Genomic DNA, 15,797 nt, shown 5'->3' on the forward strand with positions numbered 1-15,797 from the left:
CTATTCTTCAAGCACATACTAACCAAAGCGCACCTGACTGCCACACAGGTGTGGTGTACCTGTTTGGAAAGGTGTGGATCGAGTCAGCCCAGTCTCACATAAGCTGCTGCGTCTCTGTCAGGAACATTGAACGCACCATGTATATCCTGCCACGCGAATATGTAAGATTTCCACACCACATTTCTTTCATCGATGCATAATACTGTAGAGCACATATTGTGAAATGACTAGAAAATGATTTATTGACTATAAATACCCCTAGAAAACAGGATGGACAAGACTGGTCGTCTTCTACCGTATAGAGATGTATACATGCAAACCAACAGGAGGGCTCCACATGACATCTCTCCAAGAGAGTTAGAGCTTTTCTTCCTGTCACTCAGGGAAAAAAACTTGATAAAAGTAGCTGAAAAGTTGGGCAACGACAGGGGAAGACTTATGCTTTTAGGCAAATGGGGATCAATGGAGCAGCCATCAGCTGTGAAGGAATAAGACTAACATAGAATAGTTATATTGGTCATATGGTTTAAAAAAAACAAAACAAAATAAATATATGGCAGGGGTCACCAGCCTTGTACCCGCAGGCACCAGGTAGTCCCCCACGACCACATGAGGCGCCCGCAGGCCTGCTTTTCATCCAGGTTTTCAGTTAATAATGTGAGAACACTCGAAAGAAATGTATTCTGAAACATAAAATGTGAGTTGTGGATACCAGAATTTTGTGAATGTTTTGGTAAAACAAGCATATTTGATTTGTTTGGGTTGAAATGAGTTATGAAAATCATTTCTACAAAAATGAGTAGCTTGTGGCCATTTTCATTTTCTAAAAGTAGCTCTCGCAAGAAAAAACGTTGGTGACCCCTGATATATGGGTATACACAGTTGTGTGTGGAAGTCAGGGCACCCCTTTAAAAACTGCATATTTTATATATTAAATTAATATTCATATTTATAGACTGTCTGGTACCTTGTATATGCGGAAAAAGACATTGTAATCAGGAAACAATGTGTAGTTACATTTTATTTTATAAAATGAACAAAATTACAAAAATATCATTTTGGCATGTGCAAAAGTCAGGGCACCCTGAAAGTTTCAAAGTGTCAGGTTCTTTTTACAAGCTCTGACCTTGACCAGCTCATTAGTCCTAAAGAATGTTCCAACAGTTGTCATTAGGGAGCGCCAGCTGCTGCCAATTTGCACTCCACAAACTCCTTATGCAAACACTCAGCAACCCTGGGTTCCTCGAAGAAGCTGTGTAAGACAGGAAAAATGAAAGTTATTGATGCCCACAATGCCTGGGAGGGCTACAAGAACACAGCAAAGCACTTTCAGCTTGCGGTTTTCACAGTGTGAGGAATCATTTTAGGAGATGGAGGGTGAGGGGAACTGTGGAGGTCAAGATGAGACCTGGAAGTCGAAGGAAACTCTGAGAGAGAGAGAGAACAAATCGCGGGCACAAACTTGCACAAACAAGACCTTCATGGAAGAGTCTGCAGAGGAAAACCTGACCTGCGTTGTCCCCATAAAATACGTCAGAAATATGCAACAGAGCATCTACAGAAGCCTGGTGACTTTTGGAAATAAGTGCTGTGGACTGATGAAGTTAAAATAGAACTCTTTAAGCAAAGGTATGTTTGGAGGAAAAAAAAGGAGAAGCATTTCATGAAAAGAACACCTTGCCAACTGTTCAATATTGGGGGTGGATCCACAATGCTTTGGGGTTGTGTTGCAGCCAGTGGGACAGGAAGCCTTGCTCGGGTGGAAGGAAGAATGGATTCCATTAAATAGCAGCAAATTCTGGAGGCAGATATCACAGCATTTGTCAAAAAGCTGAAGCCAAAAAGAGGATTGCTTCGACAGTAAGATAATGATCCTAAAAATACCTCAAAATCCACCATGGACTACCAAGAAACGCAAACTGAAAGTTTTGGAATGGCATTCAGTCTCCAGACTTAAACATCATTGAGAATCTGTGGGTAGCTCTTAAGAGATGAGCATGCAAGACGACCCAAGAATATTACAGAACCGGAGGCCTTTTGCGAGGAAGAATGGGGGGATATCCCAAATAATAAAATCCAGAGACTTGTAGTTGCATATAAAAAAAACATTTCCAAGCTGTGATATCTGCCAGAGAGGGTCTCGCTAAGTACTGAAGGTACTGATGCTGTTGGGTGCCTTGACTTTTGCACGTGTCTTGAAAATGACAAGTTGTCTTTACATTGGGTGTCTTGTATTGTACTCCTGCACTGGATGCTATGGGATTGTGTATTGTAGCTGCTAAATCTGTAGATACTTAATAATACATGCATGATTTCATTTGAATTGAAGTGTTAAATGCTCGTCCTTTCCCTCCACAGAAAGTCAACCCTAAGACGGGGGAGGTGTCCCATACGCCCGTTGGACTGATGGACGTCTACCAGGAGTTCAGCGATCTCTCTGACAAGTTCAAGATCATGAAGTTCAAGTCCAAGGTAGTATATTATAATAGTTTATTATTATTGTTGTTGTTGTTGTTGTTGTTTTTATTTTTTTTACATTTTTCCCTACCTCTGTTTAGGACCGACCAGCGAATAGGGAAAATCGGTACACAATAATAATGATAATTAATAATGATGACAATAATGATAATGGATTAGATTTTATTGCACTTTTCAAGGCACCCAGAGCACTTCACATGAAGTGAACACACTATTCGTTCACTCCTCAGTCACACGCTGGTGGTAATCTACATCTGTATCTACAGCTGCCCTGGGGTAGTCTGATGGAAACGTGGCTGCCAATTCACGCCTACGGCCTCTCCGACCACCACTAAATATTTACCAGAAAATTTGTCCAGAAAACTGCAAATTTGCATTGCACACTGTACTTAGAATTTTTTTTTGTGTCATGTTTGGGGCTGCTTTTCCCTTGACTGTCTGCAGAAAGTGGAGAAGAACTATGCCTTTGAGATTCCAGATGTGCCCACACAATCAGAGTACCTGGAAGTCCGCTATTCTGTGAGTAAATGCAGACGTGGCGGGAATAACACCGCTCTCATATTCATCTTCTTTGGTATCTTTCGGTCGTTGCAGGCGGAGTTCCCTGCTCTGCCGGCTGACCTCAAGGGGGCGACGTTTTCCCACATTTTTGGAACCAACACTTCAAGCTTGGAGCATTTCCTGCTGAGTAGGAAGATTAAAGGGCCGTGCTGGCTGGACATCAAGACGCCACGTGAGAAAAGATTTTTAAGAAGTTAAAGAAACTAAGTGCAAGTATCCTTCATACGACTTTTACTGTTCTGTGCGACAGAGCTACTGAGCCAGGCGGTCAGCTGGTGCAAAGTGGAGGCTCTGGCACCGAGGGCTGATCTGGTCACCGTGGTCAAAGACTTGACACCGCCACCCATCACCGTCATGTCCATCAGCCTCAAGACCATCCAGAACCCCAAGACCCATCACAATGAGGTCAGGGCACGATCACCTCTCTTTGTTGGCTTTAGAGGCTACCGAAGTTTCCTGCAACTTAGCGGCGTCTTTCCTCCTTGTGCAGATTGTGTCCTTGGCTGCACTCGTCCACTATCGCTTCCCCATGGACAAAGCTCCACCTCAACCTCCCTATCAGACTCACTTTTGTGGTGAGAATCCTTTTGTACATTACAGCTAAGATGCCATCAGAGCTGATCAATTTCTGTTTTCTATTACAGTGGTGACCAAACCCAATGACTGCATCTTTCCTTACGACTTTAAGGATGCTGTGAGAAAGAAGGTGAGTAGGCACAGGGTATCATTTGGAAAGATAGTTTAGAAAAGACACTAATATTTTATAGTGGTTGTGGATTTAACTGAATAAATAAGACATTAAAATGCACTTTTGCAAAATGGCACCATATTACATCTTGCCTTGGGTGCTCGTTTGAGTAGGGTAGGATAAGATCCAATACAAGACGTGAGTCCAACATTGTGGCTTTACAAAGTTAATAACTCTCAATTGTGTCCAATGGTGTGGATTTTAGCAGCTCTTCCACAAATGTAAGATGTCTGCTCTCTTAGAACGGAAAAGTGGAGATAGCAATGACAGAGCGGACTCTGCTCGGCTTCTTCCTGGCCAAGATGCACAAAATTGATCCAGATGTTCTTGTGGTGAGTTGTCCCCCCCCCCCTCGTAATTAATACATTGCATATTTCAAACAAGCTTCTCTGCTTGTGCTCGAAAGGGTCACGACATTTTCGGCTTTGACCTTGAAGTGCTACTGCAGCGAATCAACTACTGTAAAGTTCCACACTGGTCTAAGATCGGACGCCTCAGGAGGGCCAACATGCCCAAACTAGGGGTGAGGACAAGTCGGAATGGACCAACCATGCGTTTTTTTTTTTTTTTGGTGTAATAACTCTAAAGGACTTATTTGCCTGCAGGGCCGCAGCGCCTTCGCAGAGAAGAGCGCCACCTGTGGCCGCCTGGTGTGTGACATTGAGATCTCCGCCAAGGAGCTGATCCGCTGCAAAAGTTACCATCTGACTGAACTGGCTGCACAGGTGCTGAAGACGGAGAGAGCCACCGTCCCGCAAGAGAACATCAGGAATCTTTACAGGTGTGTTTTCATATCATGAAATGGACCACACGGTCCATTTTTTTCCATTTTCTACATCCGCAGACCTGCCAACATGTAAATTTTTTTTTCATCCTCGGCACACATTTGGACCCTTAAATACACTTTCCTGCACTCCAGGCATGTATTTTGTTGCGAAACACTCAGAGTTAAGCCTGAATGACGTAGTGCCCTTGAACGCATCATCATCAAAACATGGAAAAAAGGGAGAGACGCAGAGTTGTTCATTGTCATGTATGCATTGTATGAACAAATGAGCAAGTTTTGGAATTATGTTGGACATTAAGAGTGTTTCATATTAAAGATTTCATTTATATGATGCGCTGAATGAGTTGGTCTTTTTAAAACATACATGTGTATTTAGTTAGCCAGTAGCTGACACAGCAGCTCCAATCTCCAAGCTAAATATAATTGGTGTCCTAATTAAACACTGCTGTCTAACGTACCACATTTCCATCCTATAATACTTGCACATTACTTACGTTTAGTCTGCAAGGGAGAAGCATAATAGAAAGTATTTAGTAACAGAGTCCAGTATGCTCTCATTCAATATGTGTGCCTGTGCTACAACCTCAACGCAATGAAATACTGAGGCCACTAGGTGTCGCCCAAAAACCAACCGCCGCCCCACTTGACCTTTTAGGCAGCACGTGTTAAATTATACATTTTTTGATAATCAGTAGAAGTTGCAGGACCAGTGAAACTATGGCAAAGTGATTTATAATCCAGTAAACGCAATAAAAGAATAATGTTTTGAATAATGAACCTTTTTTCCTTCTTTTTTTTTTTTTTTTTAGCCTTTTTGAACAAAGTGACTGGTTTGCACCACAAGTCTTTTTCTCTCACAAAAATACAGTCTTATATTTGGGTCAATAGATGTTTTTATTGTTTTGCTAACTTTTTCTTTTTTTTTTTTTTAATGCCATTGCGATGAGGAAATTATAGCACCACCGGTTTCATATGGACGGATGTTTTTAGAATAGCTTGCGATCCCAGTGTGGTAGATTTCTATATGCTCTATTCTCTTTGTACCAGTGATTCTCCTCACCTGCTCTACCTGTTGGAGCTGACGTGGAGCGACGCCAAGCTGATCCTCCAAATGATGTGTGAGCTCAACGTGCTGCCGCTGGCCCTGCAGATCACCAACATCGCCGGCAACGTCATGGTAACTCATCACTCCTCGAAACATTTCAGTTATGTTTTACGGCCAGATCAAGCTCAATTGTCTGATCATCTTCCCCGCAGTCTCGTACGCTGATGGGCGGCCGAGCCGAAAGGAACGAGTTCCTGTTGCTTCACGCCTTCCACGACAAGAACTACATCGTCCCTGACAAACCCTCCTTTAAGAAGATGCAGATGGAGACGGTAACCCCTCAAACAAACTTACTCTTACGTGCGTGAAACAAACTCCTGGTGTTTTTCCCAGTTTGAAGGGGAAGAAGTTGATGATGCTGTGAAAGGGAAGCGTAAGAAGAAGGCCGCCTATGCAGGGGGGCTGGTGCTGGACCCTAAAGTTGGTGGGTGTGGTGTTAAAAACTGTCCTCTTTTGGACAAAGTACTTTTCTGAAAGCTGCTTCTGTCTGCAGGATTCTACGACAAGTTTGTGCTGCTGCTAGACTTCAACAGCCTGTATCCGTCCATCATCCAAGAGTTCAACATCTGCTTCACCACCGTGCAGCGGGTGGCTTCCAGCGCACAGAAGAAGAACTTGGTCCGTGTTTGGACTTTAGGCCTTACCAGTCTTGGTTTTGCGTAAAATTCACCCTAGTCGAGGCGCAGATGTTTCAATTGCCATGTGGTTTCTATGGCAACAGGGGGACGAGCCAGAAGAGATCCCGGAGATTCCGGATTGTGACCTAGAAATGGGAATCCTGCCCAAGGAGATCAGGAAGCTGGTGGAAAGGCGCAAACAGGTTAAACAGCTGATGAAGCAGCAGGACCTCAACCCGGACCTCTACCTGCAGGTACACACACGTGCAGCTCACGCAACCAAACACCACTAAATATGTAGGAAACGCTCTTTCATCAATAATTGCTGTCTTATGTGTGCTTTTCTCAGTATGACATCCGCCAGAAGGCCTTGAAGCTAACGGCTAACAGCATGTACGGCTGCTTGGGATTTAGCTACAGTCGCTTCTATGCCAAACCACTGGCCGCCCTGGTCACACACAAGGGTCGAGAGGTAAGTCCACACACATACACACCCGAAATACTTCACACAGACAATCTTACACACAGAATAGAAAGAACCAAACAAAAAAAAGTCATCCTTACGCCATCCACAAGAGGGCAATGCTGTATTATATTGCATCATCCAACCCCTTCCCTCCTGCTTTCCCTTCAACACCTCTTTAACACTCCTGTTTTGCTAATATAATTGATCCTAAAATAAATATGTCGTCTTTAATGCGATGTAAATATTGACTAAAAGCTACAGCACAAACACACTTAACTCTCCATGTTAAATGTCCTTTTTTTCAGCACTCACTAATGGAACAACGTGTGCACGCGCTCGGTAAATAGGCGCAAAGAGACATGTCTTGCGTGACATAAACGGCTAAATCTGGTCTTGTAAGCGAACACCTCGCACTGGCCGTGTCAGTGGTCGCTGTCGTGTTGGTTTAATGAGCTCGAACAGCGAACATCCTCAGCTCTGCCTCAGGGGAGTCCTTCATTAAGATCTCCTTACACATGCATTGTGTTCCCTAATAGAGGCCAGGGTTGTAACTCCTGTGTGTTTTCATTTTGGCAGCCTGTTTGTGCCTCCGGTCACATGGTATCCACAACAACTTTATTATTAGGACGCTTACTGCTGCTTTTCCATTTTGAGCTGTTTTAATGTCAACTACTGCATTTGTCCATGGAATCACTGGCCTCTTTTACACAGAGATACGACAAAGTTACCACATTGGAGCCGTAACAGAAAATCCGGCATGATGCCAGCACCAGCGTTCGGTGTGACACAAACTACTGTGTAGCTAGAAGAAAGTCAGCAAACATAGCCAAAACAATAATTTTGGTAAACATAGCCAAAAGAGTATCAGCAAGTGTGGTCAGAAGAGTATGGGCGACCGTACCTAGAAGAGTAGTAGCAGCGAACGTAGTTAGAATATCTGCAAACGAATGTCACGAGAAGAATATCAGCTAGCGTAGATAAAAGAATAGCATTCAGCGTAGCCAGAAGTATGTCAGCAAATGTAGAGAGGAGAGTAACGGTAAACGTACTCAAAAAAAAGTCAGCCATAATGACGGTCTAGCGACCCGGAAGTTATGTGCGATTGTAAGAGTCCTGTGTTGTCCGACTGTCTGTGAAGCCATGAATGCATCAGGCTGCATGCGTGGGGATAGCCACGTTTGCTGCTATTCTTCCAGCAACATTTGCTAATATTTTGGTGTGGTAGCGTATTCAAGCAAACAGAGCTCTGGTATCCGTATTGGTAGATATTCAAATTCCAGCCTAGGGATCAGAAGTGAGAAAATGTGGCTAGGTGCATCACTATTGATTTTATTTCTGGATGTGACGAGAAGAATATCAGGGTAGTCGGCAAGCAAAGCTACAAGATATCAGCAATTGTTTTTTTCTGTATATGTAAAAGCTTGGGCAACATTGTGTATGTTGAGCTAGCGTCCTAAACTGCAACAAATACATTTGAACAGCTGGATCAGCTTCACAATCAAAAACTGATAGAGCTTGTGGCCCAGGAGCGGAGTTTGACCAAAATGAAATTGGAATTTTCTGGAGTTTTCCTGGAGCCTTGGTGTCCAGTAGCCGTCAGCCACGCGCTTCTCTGTAGTTTCCGACGGCAGCGATACAGAAAGGCCAGCTGGCGTTTATAAGCGGCATCCCGGTGTATTTGTGGGTATTGCCGTTTGCGCCCCCTTCCCTCCCCCGTTTTAATCGTCACATTTGCACTCTACTTCGGTATCGTGATTTAGGAGGCTTTTTATTTTTGTAATCGTAACACGCACACACCTCCGCCCGCCGTGCAAATCCAAAGCCCGCCCCAACCCACCCCTCCACCACTGACGCGCATTCCGCACCATGTCTGTTTGGACGAGTGTCCGGCGGGAATGCGTCGGGTTTATTTATTGATTGGCGCTTGCCGTTTCAAATGGAGGTCATGTGACGGCGGCTCGAAGGCTACGTTGGAAAGAGATGACTGACTTTTGGCGGCAAGTTCATAAAGGCGAGCCGCCCCCCTTACCTTCCCTCCGGAGTCTTGTCTTGTTTGATCTGATCATTGGAGTCTAAATGTTTGGCTGTGTTCATATTTGGGTTGGGGTGCGTGCACAAGTGCCACTGGCCGAACTCTGGCCTTTGTCGGCAGACCATTTGTTGTCGGTCGACTCTGTCCTGGTATGTGCGGGTATTAAGAGGAAGGGGAAGGTTTCGGATTACATGGCCGTGGGTCCGCTGCAGATTGATGTCCGCTCAGCCCCTCTGCGTTATTTTGGGTTCTTTTGTATGTTGGCCAACAAGTAGTTATAATAGGATGCTAAATGCATTCATCACACCAGGAAGACATTTATTGTCCACAGAGCGCCGTGCATGAGCTCATACTCAGAACTTAGACGTCAGACTTCAAAATAAAGCATTTAGACGAGCGATTAAGACTTCAGGATTTGTTTGCTGGTGTTAATTTTCCCTCGCGGTGTTAATGTTGCTACGTTGCTACTTGCGGCAAATTGAGTGCGTGACGAAACACTTGAGTCCTCTTTTGGATTGGCGCTCGGCGACTGATTCAAAAAAAGTAACCGTGTCGTGCTAATCAAGTGATGTAAACAACGCAGCCCGCTGGAAGCCGCTGATTGTTATGGAATGCATATTGGTTTGACCTTTGGCTTTTTTGCCAGCAAATCTGACGGCCGTCAGCAGGTGCGCGTGTCGGGGGTGCAGGATGACTCCCTAAAAGCCGTGTAATTGAGTCTCTGTCCTTGTGTTTAAAAACAGCCTGACAGGAGCTGGTAGTTGACATTATTGGATGGCATGCACGGTGAGGGATAGACGCCAGCTTGGGTAACCGAGGCGAGGGTGCCGAGGGGTCAGAGAGTCGTTTAGGTTAACCCCCCACCGTGCCAATGTGTGTGCTTGTAATCAAGTCAAGGTAAATATTGTTGCCCTCGGTGTCCCTCCTTCAGGTTTTGTCATTCCTCTTGTCTCAGGAATCACAAATCATTTCCCTGAATTAGACGCTAGCCCCTCACCCATGCGATCGTGTGTCATCTGTGTGTGATCACATGTGACAATATCGTTGCCCCCGTTTTCTGCTGCTACCGTCCCGGAATGAAAGAGGGGGTCATTTTTGCGTGTGCATGTTTGTGTGTCGGTGTGGAAACGAGGCCCGTGTGTTCTTCACACTCCCCTTGTACCCCCCCTTAAAGAGCTGGCTTTACTCCGGACTTAACAAATAGTCACATGGGAGCAGCGCTGCTATTTTGGCTCCATTAGCTCGTCCGAGGTGGCAGAAGGCCGATTGGGACGAGGTTTCGGCGCCCACGGTGTCACGTCAGTAGCACTCGCTAACGAGGCCACGTGAGACCGGACTCATGGCTGGGATTGTACCTGACACAGGATGGGTGGAATGCCTGCTGTCTCAATCCAGGTTGCTGACACAGCCGGGATTGAGAGGAGCAGTCTGACATGGCTTTCTTTGATGAGCAATTAGCTGTCAATGTTTTTGTTCTCATTCACCACGCCACAAAATACGAAAGAGAGCATGTTTGTCAACACATTTTATTGTGAAAACACCACATTTTCAAATCCACAAATTGTAACTTAATTATGTGTAATTATGGGCCTGCAACCAAAGCACAGCAGCCTATCTTGTTGCTCCTCCTTTTATTATTATAGCTTATTCTGCCGCAACGAATGCTGGACAAACCCACAGACACGTGTAATTATTGAAGAACCAAGTTGAAAACGGGCCACTTGATTAAGAACACCCCACCCACCCCCAACCAATACCGCGTGAAGAACTCAAGCACGTTACATCACTGGGAAGGACTCGATGAGGGGACGTGCGCTATTGATAGTTGTAACATTCTGTGTAACCACGGCGGTGTCATTGGTGAACAAAGTTGAAATCGGGCCACTTGGTTAGGAACTCACCCTTCAAGCCATAATGTGGGACGGACCCCCACGCATGCTATATGCTTGATGAGGTGAAATGTGCTATTTATAGCATGCTGTGCTACGCTATTCTAAGGATGGCGACATCATTGAGGAACAAAGGTGGAAATGGGCCACTTGATTAGGAACGCAGTCTTCAGGCCATAGCGTGTGGAAAAACTCCCACACATCACTGCATAGGTATCAATGAGGGGGGGCTATTGTCTCATTCATGTTACATTACTGATGCCTAATGACCAGCGTAGGATATTACATATCATAACTTCTTTGAATGAATCTTCTGAATGCCTTATATTTGTATTGTTATTATTTGTATTATATTTGTATTTATTATTATTTGTATTATATTTGTATGCCATGTATATGCTTGAACAGCCATGATATCTTCATATACTTTTTGAAAAACCTTGAGTGAAGCCTTGAAATTTCCATAGTTCCGTAACACCGTCCAAAAGTCAAGCATATGCGGGACTCAACCTTGAACTGATTTTGGACAAAGGCTGTTTAATCTTTCCCAAATTAACTGCCACAAGTAAATTTCAGTTTGGCAGTCTGGACATGAAGTATCGCCTATTTGCGATGGACTTTGCCCGTGTCAGCGGCAACGCAGCGACGCTGGAATGTGTCCTTTCCATCTGTTAGCGTGCAGTATTTCCTAATTGTGCCGGCGCGCAGGCGCATTGTTGTCGTCGTGGGAGTTATTTACGACGACCGCCAGCATTTTGTGATCTCAGCCGGTCGTATTAAATCAGACACAGCAGACATGAGAACACTGCTAAGGCATCTTCCCGGACAGGTGCATCTTTTGGGAGAGGACCTTTCACACATTCTCTGGTAGTTTTGTGTGCAGAAATGCTCGCACTAGCAGGAAAGACGGTAAATCTTCTAAAGTAAATCTTCCGCAAGGGGCGGGAGTCTCTCTTTGTGTGTGTGTTTGTCATGCATCCCCCCCCCGCGGCTCTGACAGTGGTGTGTTCCTCCACAGGTGCTATTTTAGTCAGCCTTCTGTCATCCCAAAATGCTTTTCATCCGCGTGCTTTTCAAAACAATCGTCACTGGTGGCCCCGGGCTCTTTTTACAAGTGCTCTCAGCCACAGAGCAGTTTAACATGCTTGCCCTCGTGCGCTCATCCTGCGCGGTATGCAAAGGGCTACGGAACAGGAGATTGGCTGGATCCATTGGATCTTTTTGTGGATTCATCCGCAGGTCAATTAAGGTTGACGTTTCAGCAAAATATACTGGAGAATTAGATGATGTGATCGTGTAATTTGCATGTCCCGACGCGCACGGTGCATTATAAACCTCAGTGTCTCAAGAATATAAAGAAATGTCAGCAAATATACTTGCATTTAGCGTAATAAGTCGTTTTTCCACCACAGCAGACGTCTGCGCTTAATATTTTGCAATGAATCATGTGATTGCGTTGGTCAAGCTAATGAAGTGACCGCTGAAGGTCTTCTTTTTGCACACAGTTCGTTTGATTCATGATTGACTGTGTGTGTGTGTCACACGATGAGCGCTCACGCCACCAGTTGCACAAATTCCAGCGTCATGGTCAAATGACTTGTCTTACACGCGCTCCATTCCTCGGAGCGAGCAGCCCGGTTGGAAGTGACAGCATATGGAAACTGTGTCTAAATAAGTCCGCACATCATTTACATCAACGCATTCTCGCCTCTCTCGCCTCACGTCGCCGCCGTCGGCCCTGACTGGCCCAGCATCTCTCCGTTTATCGCTATTTATCACTCGTGTGGCCTTTTCTTCTGCTCATTAGCCTGTCAACATGCCCCTGTTTTTGCTCTTTTGTTGTCTCCCCGCTAACTTTATTATCAGCGTTGGCATCGTGAAGAGGCAGAGATGTCGTTGGAGGTATGTAAAGTGTGCCAACATACAATATGAACCATAAAGGTTATCTACTGTATGTACACTGGCCACAATATTTTAAATACACTTGCACAATCTAATCAAGTATTAGTCAATGGGGTGGGTTTTCATGATTTGGTTTTTCAAAATGTTTCCCCGGTTTTTGTGCAATATTGCACTTGACTTGACAACCTAGTCCGTTTGCCCTGCACTGTATCATTCTGCAAAACGGAGGGCCCAAACAATTCAACCTTGGTGTATTTTTTTTTAAATTGTGGCTGCAAAATAACCCACCATGAGGCCAAAGAGTTACAAGTGTCAGCAATTTGATAAAGTTTAGAAAACACTGTTGAGTTCTCTCCCCAGCATGTATGGTAACTCCACAACATCATTTTAATGATTATTTCACTTTGTTTTCTGCATGTAAAACTATAATTATTCTCTATAAAGTGTATTATTTTCTTGATATTTTTGGGTGTCTGGAACAGTTAATCGGATTTCCATTTAGCGCAGTCCTGCGAACTAAAATTTCTCCCTCTTGTGTTTTTGTTTTTTTGTTTCGATATGCAGGTAGGAGAATGCAAAAAGCCTTTATTCATCCCAAAATGGGCAAATTCTTGTTTCACAGCAAAGAAAACTGTAAAGAAATGAAGTAGATATACTTAATGAAGTGACTGATCTGTGGATGTATCACGATGATAAATATAATTATTTTTCTGTTTGGCCAGGATTCCTAAATTAGAAATGACATTTTTGTAGTTGGAGCATAGAAAACATGTTTACGACCTAATACAGTTTTAACATTAGAGCCCTCTGGACATGAAATAACACCCCTATAGTCACCTTTACGCTCCTCTTACCCAATATACAGTAGGAGACTTAATAGAAAATAAGACTTGTGCTCTGGTGTGTTGCTGTAAATGTGTTCGGGTGCTCTGAGAGCTCAGTGGGGGGTGGACAGGAAGTGACGCCAGAAGTTCAGAGTTGCATCTTAGCTTTGCGCGGTTTACAGCCCGTGTTAGGGATTATTGTGCCTGTTGTGAGATCATTCAAACCTGCAATAAAAGCCTGTTGTTCCTGTGGTGATCAAGTCTGGTGCTTTCGTGTCTCACCGAACATTACAGTAAAATTACTGACACCTACTGACCAGTGTAGAGTACTAGATACAGTATCATCGCAACGTGTCTTTGAGTCTTCTGAATGCCTTTTTATTTATATTTTACTTCATTTAGCCATTTTTATGCTTAATTTAGGAAAAATATGTACAATTTGCTTACATAGGCATTATTATTATTATTTTTTTTTTACTAATAGGCTGCATTTTAACACAAAACAGCATGATCTTTTTATGTATTTTTGAATAACCGTGAGAGTGAAGCCGTGAAATTGGAACATCGAAACAAACGGAACATCGAAACAAACTGTTCTAAAAGTTTCTTCACCTTTACTGAAACTCTTTAGCGGGGTCTGCAGTAAGTCCTCTATTGTGTGTGTCTGTGTGTGTGCGTGCATTTGTGGGAAGACCTTGACCTTGACTTGCAGTCCCTAATAGAGGAGGCTGTTCTGTGAACGACTCAAGCACCCGTCTGTGTACAGTGGCATGTATCACCCCATAAAGCATGGTTAAGTCCCACTCTGGTTTCAGGGAGTGGATGCGGCGCCCCCCCCCCCTGCTTCCCCAAGCCTTTTTGCTCAGCCCCGCCCCCTTCTTGCTCTGAAATACTGCCAGTGACAGATCACACTGGGTTCTGTCCCTCTGACTGACCCCTCCCCCCCACTCAGGTTAAAGACCCGGAGCCCCCACCTGTTAGGATCGCTCTGCTTCTCAAACACACAGCGGACAGCCAGCGTTAACAGGCTTTGTCCGTCACTCACTCTGTGGGTGATAAAGGCCATTATGAGTCATTAATGTGTGTGTGTGTGTGTGTGTGTGTGTGTGTGTGTGTGTGTGTGTGGGTGTTGAAAAGGACGCCTGTCACAGCACGCTCTCATAATTGCCCTCTTAGCCAATTATCCACCGTGCCAAAGAAAATCGCATCAAGCTCTGCTCGTGTGTCCACATACGTACACAATGATATTTAGTCATTATTTCTTGTCAATGTGTGGTGATACTGATCATGTTTTGTTTATTTTCCTCTTTTTCCACTCATCCAGATTCTGATGCACACCAAAGACATGGTGCAAAAGGTTGGTGTACCTCATTCATTCATTTCTCAGAACTAAATATAGACAAGTGTTCCCTCATCGTGATTCACCTTTCGTGCCAACGCTGTTTCGACGATTTTCTTTCGTGCAGTTTTAGTGCTTTTTAATGTATTTATTTTCATTCTTTCTTTAAAAAGCGTATGAACGCTGCTACGGGCTGAGCCAAGCCCTTTAACAACTGCATTGTGGGAATTTGAGTGTTGTAGAGGTGGCTGTGTCTCATGTCTGCACCGCCCATTGTCTTCTGCATCCTGATTGGCTGTAGACCATTGTCAACCCGTCTCCTTCGTGCCATCTCCTGTTGTGGCTCGCAAACTAGCTAACCGCGTGAGCCCCTTGCTAACCACCGGTAAATATGTAAATAGAAGCTAACCGTGTGACTCGCTATGTCCCCCCCCCCACAACAAAACCCACAATGTCAACGAAACGTTTTGCACCCAAAAGGCGGAGGAAGCATTCATCGCACAAAAAGTTGAACTTGAAGACATGCTAAAGGAAGGTAGAAGCTGCGGCTGTAGGGTGACATGACAGAATAAATGCATCTTTGGTTCAAGTAGGAAGTCAGGAGCAATATGTTTTAACAAGGATACAAAAACTGGCGCCAGGATGAAGAGGCACGGTCAGGAAGTGAAATACGTGCGAGCCACTTCATTTCTTGTGTCTATTCTAGTAGGTTGATCATTAAAATTCAAATGAAAGTTGAACCTTGAGAGTGTATAAAGGAGAGAAATGTGAGAAAATGTTAATGCCTGTGGGAAAAGTGTATGCTGCTGGGTTTTACAGCCTTTAAAACGTATATAATTGTTAAAAAAAATAGTTGGCTACTTTGCTGATTTCACTTATAGTGGGCTATTTTGGACCCTATCCGCCGCCGTAAAAGGAGGGAGCGCCGTAATAATCACGTTTACAAGCCACAGCATACGGAACGTGTGTCATAATATCTGATGTCCATGTTTAACTTTACGAGGATCACGCTCAGTTTTGATTGACAGTTATCCAGTACTGTCCAGCAC

The 15,797-nt window shown here is 44.3% G+C and overlaps 1 protein-coding gene across 2 annotated transcripts in view; it reads left to right on the forward strand.

The window, feature by feature from the left end:
• The window catches only part of pola1 (polymerase (DNA directed), alpha 1), a 58,370-nt gene that overhangs the window by 12,050 nt on the left and 30,523 nt on the right, over nucleotides 1–15,797 (forward strand). For both annotated transcript variants that reach the window (XM_054766445.1, XM_054766446.1), the window contains 17 exons: nucleotides 49–161; nucleotides 2,359–2,472; nucleotides 2,923–2,997; nucleotides 3,073–3,211; nucleotides 3,290–3,444; nucleotides 3,530–3,614; nucleotides 3,684–3,745; nucleotides 4,030–4,119; nucleotides 4,194–4,310; nucleotides 4,393–4,568; nucleotides 5,622–5,751; nucleotides 5,832–5,951; nucleotides 6,013–6,103; nucleotides 6,173–6,297; nucleotides 6,401–6,550; nucleotides 6,646–6,768; nucleotides 14,734–14,766. In XM_054766445.1, the coding sequence (XP_054622420.1) occupies nucleotides 49–161; nucleotides 2,359–2,472; nucleotides 2,923–2,997; nucleotides 3,073–3,211; nucleotides 3,290–3,444; nucleotides 3,530–3,614; nucleotides 3,684–3,745; nucleotides 4,030–4,119; nucleotides 4,194–4,310; nucleotides 4,393–4,568; nucleotides 5,622–5,751; nucleotides 5,832–5,951; nucleotides 6,013–6,103; nucleotides 6,173–6,297; nucleotides 6,401–6,550; nucleotides 6,646–6,768; nucleotides 14,734–14,766 (1,898 nt within the window). The remainder of the gene's footprint in view (nucleotides 1–48; nucleotides 162–2,358; nucleotides 2,473–2,922; nucleotides 2,998–3,072; nucleotides 3,212–3,289; nucleotides 3,445–3,529; nucleotides 3,615–3,683; nucleotides 3,746–4,029; nucleotides 4,120–4,193; nucleotides 4,311–4,392; nucleotides 4,569–5,621; nucleotides 5,752–5,831; nucleotides 5,952–6,012; nucleotides 6,104–6,172; nucleotides 6,298–6,400; nucleotides 6,551–6,645; nucleotides 6,769–14,733; nucleotides 14,767–15,797) is intronic.

This window comes from Dunckerocampus dactyliophorus, chromosome 21 (assembly GCF_027744805.1).
Source record: "Dunckerocampus dactyliophorus isolate RoL2022-P2 chromosome 21, RoL_Ddac_1.1, whole genome shotgun sequence".
Lineage (NCBI taxonomy): Eukaryota > Metazoa > Chordata > Actinopteri > Syngnathiformes > Syngnathidae > Dunckerocampus > Dunckerocampus dactyliophorus.